General features: G+C 36.2%; 1 protein-coding gene across 2 annotated transcripts in view; it reads left to right on the top strand.

The window, feature by feature from the left end:
- RFX3 (regulatory factor X3) overlaps positions 1-10,215 on the top strand; it is a 291,441-nt gene that overhangs the window by 246,914 nt on the left and 34,312 nt on the right. For both annotated transcript variants that reach the window (XM_007464196.1, XM_007464197.1), the window contains 2 exons: positions 2,218-2,315; positions 5,703-5,852. In XM_007464196.1, the coding sequence (XP_007464258.1) occupies positions 2,218-2,315; positions 5,703-5,852 (248 nt within the window). The remainder of the gene's footprint in view (positions 1-2,217; positions 2,316-5,702; positions 5,853-10,215) is intronic.

Here is a 10,215-nt window from a genome sequence, read left to right as displayed (position 1 = left end):
AAAAAAAAAAAAAAAAAAAAAAAAAAATACAGTGTAGATCACTATCTTCTGATTGTACATTTTAATATTAATCATAAGCAGGTTGAGACAAGTTAGCTTGAGATTAGTTTTAAATTTCTAACCATCCATTCATGAGAAAAAGTTGTCAATCTGCACAATTTGATCTGACATGAATCCCTATAGAGAGAACAAACTTAATTTTATTTTTGAAAATTTAATTTTCCTGGCTACTAGTACTTCACTCTACCATTTACTGTCCAGATGGGATTCCTTTTTTTAGCCAAAAAAGTCTGCATATCACACTAATTTAAAGTCAGCTTGAAGCTACTATACTCTAAAATACATTTATCTGAAAATGGGGGAAAAAAAGTGAAGTGTAAAAAATTGTGTAAGAACTCAACTGGTAACACTCAAATGTACAATTTATGATTGTAATGAAAGGTGACCCAAAATGTCATTTAGTACAAAAAAGGAAAAACTTACAATCATTTGAGATACAAAGCATATCTTTTTATTTTACAATCTCCCTAGCATTAAATGTGTCTAAATAAAACAAGACCCATATTAAATTTTTTAAAGTAACTTTTCTCAGTTCTTGTTTTTTTCAGATTAAATAATTATTATATATTAATTATAGAAAACTACGTAATACAGATAGCCAAATTGAATCTTGTACAAAATTTTACTGAGTTTCAAAGAGGGTCTTTAATTTTTTTTTCCACTGTTTTTCATTTCCATTCATGCCTGCCCTCCATGGTTCCAGTACATAATACAACAGAAAAATATTTTTCTTTATTTTCTTTTTGGCTGAAGTGAGAAGCTTTGGAAATTTCAAAAAATTAGTTCTCAAGAAATTTCCAGCTCAGTGTTTCCAATAGATGATTCTCATGGTGAAAAGTCTGCACTTCTTGAGTGTTTTTCCTAATCAAAATGTAGCCATCTCAGTTTCTCTTCTGTCATTTGACCACTTAAATAAGTTTTAAAAATTAGTTGTTTTTATTATTGGAATAGTAAAATTTATATCTTTTGCAATTAATTTGAGTAAGTTAATTATTTCTAACCCTGCTTTAACAAAAGTAGTAAAGAAGCATGTCAGCCTCATTTGAGCACAGAAAGAAAAACCAAGGAATTTAATCCCGTCGTTAACATTAATATTCTTGGGAGCCTTGGACAAAAATGTAACTTCTCTGTCTCTTATTGTGGACTACCAATTGTAAGACTTACCCACATTATAGGGAACCCACAGGGATTTATTTTCTGTTGTGGGTGCTTCAAACACTTACTTATTAAATATCTAAAACTGCTCCCTACACTGTGGAGCCTTGGGCACAGGTGAAGTAAAATGCTACTGACTGAATTACTTGTTGAACAAGAGAAGAATTCTGTTTCCTATTATACAGCCATCTCAGTAAGCAGATCCGTTCTTATAAAATAGTCATAATCACCCCTGTTAACGGAAAATGCTTTTAATCATTTTATGACCACCATAAACAGTACTCTCATGGGACCTATCCCTATTCAGGTTTTAACAGAGATGTAAAGAGTATGGAATGGACTGTTTTAGGGATATCTTAAGAATATTGGCCTCTGGGACAGCAATTTTATTATCACAGTGATCTTTTATCGCTACCTGCCAGTGAAATGGAGAATAGTTATCCAGAAGTATCAAGGCAGGCAATTTTAATTTTACCTTACTTTTCAACACGAGTGAGAGATATCTACTCTAATTGACATGTTCTAATGTAAAGAGATGCATAGAGAAAAAGAGAAAGCTTTGCATTATTTTCTTTTTAACTAAAGAAATGAAAATAGGTTAAGAGCTTGAAAAAAGTCAAGATAAAGAACTTCTAAAGAAAATACTTAGCCTTTGAGCACAAAGCTGTTTTTGAAAAGAGTGTTTTGTCTAAGATAAAAAAATTCCATAAGTATATTCACAACTGGTATATGTTGCTATAAGCAAAAATGTTTGAATGTTTTCATTTCCCAACAAAGTATCATAAGTATCTGGGAACAAAATAGCTTTAAAAGACAAGCCCATGATATAATATTTGGGTTCTTTCAAAGTTAGGAATAATGTTAAATAAAGTCTTGTCAATGAGGATAATATACGCTCTGTGCTATTTCCCATGTTGTGCTTGCATGTTTTCCCTTATTCTAGCATAAAGATTAATGTTCTTTGGTATCTTTTTCGTTCTGCTTTTATTCTTTAACATTTAGGTGCCTTGACCCAAGCCATTCGAAATTTTGCAAAAAGCCTTGAAGGTTGGCTTTCCAATGCCATGAACAATATTCCACAGAGAATGATACAAACCAAGGTATACTTTTATGTCCTTGCTTTTTCTTTTGTGTTTAGGAAATCGTTATGAACTATGAATTTTAAATCTGTCCTATCAAATGATATTATGTAGAATATTAATATTATAATAAATTAAATCTTTTTAAATTGATTTTTGTATTTGTATTTTATAACCATGTGGTAAAGAACTTGCACAAGATATGTTGTTTGATGATGCTCCTTTCAGAGAGACTAGAGAAACATTTTAGGTGTGGTGTATTTATCAGCCCTTTTCTAAAGTGTATATTTAAGATTGCTTAATTTCAGTTATTGAAAAGAACAGCCTAGAATGTTCAGATAGTTTCCATTTGAGTTTTAGAATTTTTAGGTCCCCTACTATACTCATTGTATTCCGAAATGTTCATGTAAATTAATAACCATTTGCTTTTCAGGATGTTTTGGTTTTTTAACACTGGAGAATGCTTTTGTGAATCAAGTAATCATTTTTTTAAAATAAATTTATTTTATTTATTTAATTTTGGCTGCGTTGGGTCTTCGTTGCGGTGTGCAGGCTTTCTCTAGTTGCCGCGAGCAGGGGCTACTCTTTGTTGCGGTGCACGGGCTTCTCATTGCCATGGCTTCTCTTGTTGCGGAGCATGGGCTCTGGGCGCATGGGCTTCAGTAGTTGTGGTTCGCGGGCTCTAGAGCACGGGCTCCGTAGTTGTGGTTGGCGGGCTCTAGAACATGGGCTCAGTAATTGTGGTGCATGGGCTTAGTTGCTCCACGGCATGTGGGATCTTCCTGCACCAGGGCTTGAACCCGTGTCCCCTGCACTGGCAGGCGGATTCTTAACCACTGTGCCACGAGGGAAGCCCAAATAATCATTTCTTAAAGAGAACAGTTATCTCATAGTGGATGAGTATATTTCAGGAATGTGGATTATTTAGCTAGAGATATGAATTCTCCTCTCCACTTTGTCCCCTACCAACCATGTTACTTTAGGTTAATCTGTGAACATACATGGCAGATCGGACTGATTCTGTCTAAACTTTGATAACAAAAATCACATTTGTGGCCTTTTGTCAGGGTCTGTATCTACTGTCAGACGCCAGCAGTATGCCTTGGCTTTCAGTCTGAGAGTGTGATTGAAGCTCTTGTAGCTGACAAGTCTGTGATAGCGCAAGTCTGCTTCGGCTTAAGGTTTGCAATAACACATTCTCTCTCTAAAATGTATAGGACACATTTCATGGATATGCCCACCTTAGATTGTTGCTTTAGAGCTGTGCTGTCAATACAGTAGGGCTAACCACATGTGGCTATTTAAATTGTAAATTTAATTAAATTGCATTAAAATTTACTTCCTCAGTCACACTAGGTACATTTCAAGTGCACCTTAACCCATGTGGCTAGTAGTTACCATACTGGGTAACACATAAGTAGAGCATTTCCATCATTGCAGAAAGCTCTCCATGGTAGTGCTATTCTAGAGTGCCACATTCAGGTGGGCAAATAAAGGAGGTGCTATTTGATTATGATGGTCAGAGGAATGTTTTCCAACTTGCAAAGTCAGTCATAGTTATAACAATACTTTCAAACAGCTAAAAGTACCTCCTGCCCCAGTGTCATCAAAGTGGATGTGGTAGCAATCCATCTGCAATATGGGCCATCTCACTGATCTCCAGAGTTGATTTGGGTGGTTTACCTTGGAGGAAGGTGCCTTCTGCTATTCCTCTCTCACGGACATGCAGCCTTTTTTCAGCTGAGCATTTAATCAACAAAGATGATCTAGCGTGACAGTGGAAACAGCATAATGAGGTTGTGACTGAAAGTTATTATCAAAATGCCTGGATTCATATCCCACCACTGTACTGTAGTTTCTGTGTAACCTTGAGCGAGATCGTTAACCTCCCTAAGTCACAACATGTGTCTAATAGAATGTTTATGAGAATTGAGCAAGGTAATGTATGTTAGGCATTTAACACAGTGCCTGGCACGTGATATGTCCTTGATTAGTATAAACCACAGAGATGGGAAAATGTGAAATACTCTCTTTGGGGGTATGTGAACGTCCCCCAAGTTCCACATGGTCCTGAAACATCTCACTATCAAGATAGAGCATCCTTTGGCCTGTGGAACGCCTTCTACTGCTCAGCTAACTGACTGTTCAATCAATTGCTTGTCATATACCCATAGTGATTTAATGTCATTCCTGTAAATATGTTAAAGTCCTCATTAGATCTGCTATGCAAGTAACAAATTTTCATGAGATCATGAGATTTAGATATTTACCTAGACTTTTTCTTTGTCATTATCTTTGCTATCTTTCAATATAACCCAGTTTGTTCAGGGGTTCAGCAGGGAAAAAATGGTATATCCAAAGGGGAGAATAATTGAATGGAGTTTAAGAAGGGTCTGTTTCTAAACGTGTGAAAAGAGTTAAGAAAACCAAGGAGGAATGGTACAGCTCCCCAGGACTAGCAGAATAGTGGGAAGCCTGCCCATCCCTAGGTCTGAAGGGGAAAGAAGTGATCATGGCTTCAGATCTTCTCCTTCCTCCAGAGCTGTGGCCTTTGGAAGGAGAGGGCAGAGGTTGTGAGGGAATTAATAGTTTGACTACTTTCTTCCGTCCTTCAGTCTCTTACCAGTGCCTTTCATTGGCCAAACCCAACTGGAAGCCAAAGGGCAAGAGAGGCAGTTAATGTAACCTATTCAGTTTAGTCCTCCTGGGCACAGAGCAGAATGGAGAAGGCCGGAAAGTACACTTTGAAGGACAAATGGAGATTTTTCTGGATAGCCCTTTTACAGAAATTCAAATTCTGAAGAGTTGCTTGTATCTGATAAGTTTATTAGCTATGTATTTGCTAATAAAGTCTTTGAGTGCTCTTATTTCACCTCAGAATTACCCACTCCTATTTCACCTCTATAAAATAAAGGTAAAAAGAGTGAATCTTAATGACAGTGCTCTGAAAAGCATGTTTTTTAATCCAGTTTAAAAAGTAGGACTGGATAGTGTGGTTTTCCAAGTAAAAGGAAAAATACTTTATTTGCTTAGTTTGTAGTTGACTGTCGTACAGAGAATTAGAAATGAAAATCAACATTTTTCCTACTTGTCTCGACTAAATCATTTCTTGCTATGGATTAGTAGCTACTTGCAAGACTGGTTTAATTAATGGTGCACTCAGATGTCGAAAAATGTGGGAGTTTGTTTTAGCCTTGACCTCAGCCTACTCAAAAGGAAAGTAATACTTGGTTTAGAGGTTTAAATGCTATAATTTACGAGTAAGCCCTCTCACCAAATGAATTTGAAATAAGTCTCAGAGGGAAGCATTTAAAATTTGGCAAGGGAATAAAGATTTGAAGATTGCAGTGGTTTCTTTTACTGGAGGGGGAAAAAAAAAAATCCCAACTTAATTGGATTTCTTTACAGGTTGCAGCTGTAAGTGCCTTTGCCCAGACTCTGCGAAGATACACGTCGCTCAATCACCTGGCCCAGGCAGCTCGTGCAGTGCTTCAGAACACTTCTCAGATCAACCAGATGCTCAATGACCTCAACCGTGTCGACTTTGCCAATGTCCAGGTACTCTGTTTTCTTTCAAAACGTGTCTTTTAATGAAAGGTATCCAATTTTTTTCTTCTTAATTAGGATCATCATATTTCTTTTCAAAGTTACATCAATTCACAGGCACATCTAGATTCACAATATCCTGAAAGAGGAGAGTTTTACTCAGCTATGGCTTTACTCCTCTGTTTTGCGGTTAAAGTCTGCTAATATTTATAGTGCTAGACAGCAACATATGTCACCAGGGTTTGCTGAATGATTAATAGAGTAATGATGACCACAGTCAGTGAAGTTTGGTAGGCAGGAGATGAAACTCTTTCATCTACTAGCTGTGGGGTCTTGGGCAAGTTACTTAACTCTTCTGGGCTTTACTTTCTCCATTTTATAACACATATCTTGGATTACTGTTTACATATCTAGTAATACGTAAAGCCCGTAGCACCATGACACGCACACGAGAAATTTGTTTTCAAAAGTGCCCCACCTTGAAACTCTATTTCAGAGTTTACTATAGGTACCTGGTAAATACTTGTTATTTGAAAAGAATTAGGTGTAATATATCTGACTCTTTTGACCATCCAAATGAAAGAATAATTTTTTAACCTAGTGATGAAACTACTCACTTGTACATCAAAGTACACGTAAAAAATAGCTACTTTAGGAATATTATTATGGAATCCCAACAAGTATTTTATTTCAGATACTAAAATAATGAAGCTAATTGTTACCAATGAAAATAAAACAGTCCATGGCTCACTCAAAGCAAAAGCAACAAAAGATATATAAATATTGAACATAATCAAAATTTTAAACTTCTGTGCTTCAAAAGAGACCATCAAGAAAATGAAACGACAACTTATGGTATTGAAAAAATGTTTGCAAATCATATATCTGATAAAAATTTATATCTAGACTATATAAAAAGAACTATTATAACCCAATAATGAAAAGACAACCTCGTTTAAAAAATGGGCATAGATCTAAATAGATATTTCTCCAAAGAAGATATACAGATGTCCTATAAAGTACCAGAAAACTCATTCAGCAGCCACCAGGGAAATACAGATTAAAACCACACTGAGGGGCTTCCCTGGTGGCGCAGTGGTTAAGAATCCACCTGCCAGTACAGGGGGCACAGATTAGAGCCCTGGTCCAGGAAGATCCCACATGCCACACAGCAGCTAAGCCCGTGCGCCACAACTACTGAGCCTGTTCTGTAGAGCCCGCGAGCCACAACTACTGAAGCCTGTGTGCCACAACTACTGAAGCCTGTGCGCCTAGAGCCTCTGCTCTCAACAAGAGAAGCCATCGCAATGAGAAGCCCGCGCACTGCAACGAAGAGTAGCCCCCGCTCACTGCAACTAGAGAAAGCCCATGCACAGCAACGAAGACCCAAGGCAGCCAATAACTTAATTAATTAATTAATTAAATCTATAAAAAAAACCCCAAGATACCACTTCACACACACTAAAATGGGTATTATCAAAAAATAAAATAAAATGGGTATTATCAAAAAGACAAGTAATAGGGTTTCCCTGGTGGCGCAGTGGTTGAGAGTCCGCCTGCTGATGCAGGGGACACGGGTTTGTGCCCTGGTCTGGGAGAATCCCACATGCCGCGGAGCGGCTGGGCCCGTGAGCCATGGCCGCTGAACCTGTGCTTTCAGAGCCTGTGCTCCGCAACGGGAGAGGCCACAACAGTGAGAGGCCCACGTACCGCAAAAAAAAAAAAAAAAAAAGACAAATAATAACAAGTGTTGGTGAGGGTGTGCAGAAATTGGAACCCTTATACACTAGTGATTGGAATGCAAAATGCTGCAGCCACTTTGGAAAACAGTATGGCAGTTCCTCAAAAAGTTAAACATAGAGTTACCATATGATTTGGCAGTTTCACTGCTAGGTACATACCAAGAAAAATGAAAACATGTCCACCTAAAAACTTGTTCATGCGTGTTCCAGCAGCGTTATTCATATTAGCCACATAAAAGTGGAAACAACCCAAATGTCCATTAACTGATGACTATGTGAACAAAATGTGATATTCCACACAGTGGAATATTATCAGGCAATAAAAAGATGAAGTTCTGATACATGCCACAACAGAGATGAACGTTATGCTAAGCGAAATAAACCAGATACAAAGGACCGTACATTGTATGATTCCATTTATATGAAATGTGCAGAACAAATACATGTATAGAGACAAAAAGTAAATTAGAAGTTGCCTAGGTCCTGTAGACTGGTGGGATTGGGAGGTGATAGTTAAGGAGTAGTATGGGGTTTCTTCTTGGAGAAATGAATACATTCTAACATTGATTGTGATGATAGAGGCACTACTCTGTGAATATACTGAAAGAAGCCATTGAATTATATACTTTAAATGAATGAATTGTTCGCTCTGTGAATTATGTCTCAATAAAACTGTTTTAAAAAACAATATCGTTGCTTAAAGATAAACTAATTATTACTCCATTTCCTACAAAGTTTAATCTACAATTCTGGACTAGTTTTATCATTTAAAATATATCAAAAAGTAATATTTGGGTTTGATTTATTTTAGGGTGTCGTTAATTAGTTAAGTTCATTCTGACTTTCATGAATTGGGTTTAAACTTCTAATGTGTATAGTTTTTCTTAGATCTACATAAATATTTTTATATATACAAGCACACATACGCACACACATGCAAATATGTAAGCTCCACAAGAACAAACTGTCTCACGTTTACAAATCCATTAACTACATATTTCAGTGGAATTTACATTAACTGATTTTAGAGGGAATATTAAGAGTTCATATATTTTTGCCTTAAAATGTATACTGTTATGTTTTTGTCAAATCTTCATTCAGAAAAGATATGTTTAAAAGTACTTTAAGAAGAGTTGAAATGGTAAGGCAACTTCTAGTTTCAAAAAGTAATTTAAGTTTAATAACCGAAAATATATTTAAGAATGATTCCTAATAATATCTGAGAAAGATTTAAAATTTTCTGTTTTAACATTATTTTCATTCGTATAGTTGTGTGTCTGAACCCTATGAAGTATGTATAGAAATGAGTTCTTCCTGGTTATAAACGCCAGCCTTGGCAACATTATTGCATATAAATGGTCAGTTATACATCTATACTACTACTCATCCCCCACTCACCAACTTTGAGGTTACCTTTTCCCTTCCTTTATTCTCAGCTACCAAGTTTTTCTGGGTCCACATGACAGTTATTAGTGCTGAAACCTGTGTGCTTAAGTATCTGTCCTCCAAGACCTCCTTCCTTTCGTTAGAGGACCATGAGCGCAGTGGTGTGCCCTCCATTTCCCCCTACATTTTACCTCTCACAACTCTGTTCATTTTCATATGTAATCTCCTTCTCAGGTTAGCTTATTTTATCTTTAACTCCTTTCTTTCCTCTTCTGTTCCACATTTTACCTGGTTTTCTGTCTCCTGCCTCCCATTCCACCTTCATCACCCTCTCCTGTTCATTTGGAAGTCCCTGCCCCTACGAGATTAACCTCAGTTAAGACTGACACCCTAAGACATATAGGGTGATGCTCTTGTAATAAGGGGACTTTAATTTAAAACAATGAAATCACATGTAAGTGTCAATATTTTAATGCTCTAAGAGCTTAAGTTTCTTTCAGGATATCCATAAATCTCTTTCATTACTTCATTCTTCTCTAATTAAATCTTTTCCTCATGCATTCAGGATAATTTCCCTATGGCCGTATAATTGGTTTTCTGTTTTAATTAACTGATAGTATTACAATAGTATTGCTTTAGAATTGTTTTGTGTAAATGGATAGTTTTCCAAATACAGTATGGGCTAAATATACTTGGGTTGGTTGACCTGATAACCTAACTTTTGCATATACTTGTGTTTCTGTATTTAAAAGACATTCTGATTTTGAAGCTACTGACTCCTTATCATCTTGGAGATAATTTATTTCCAACTTAATAATATCTTTAATTTTCATCCTTACCTTTTTCCACTATAGAATTGAAATAGCCGAATTCCTTCACAGGAATATACTTCACAGGAGTAATTACAGTGTACTCTATTGTTAGTATATTTTCAATCTTAAGAGTAGTAAAATGAAATATAATATAAAGTAGTTTGAAAAGTCAGAATAATGTCCTATGGCTTTATTTCTCTAAGTTTAGTTTTAGATTATCATTATCTCTTGGCAAGAACTAACTTCCTAGGAAGCAGTGAGTTTGAATTTATGTTAAGAAATGAAATTAAATTCTTCCAAGGATACCAGTAAGTTCCTCCTGCCTCTTACCAATGCACAAAAAAATCTTCCACAGTGGGTATAGAGTTTCAGTTTTGCAAGATGAAAAAGAGACCTATTGCACAGTAGTGAGCATATAGTAAACACTCCTATACT

Source organism: Lipotes vexillifer, unplaced genomic scaffold (assembly GCF_000442215.2).
Source record: "Lipotes vexillifer unplaced genomic scaffold, Lipotes_vexillifer_v1.1 scaffold1544, whole genome shotgun sequence".
Lineage (NCBI taxonomy): Eukaryota > Metazoa > Chordata > Mammalia > Artiodactyla > Lipotidae > Lipotes > Lipotes vexillifer.
The sequence above is the reverse complement of the archived record's forward strand: the minus strand, read 5'-3'. Positions and strand labels throughout refer to the sequence as shown.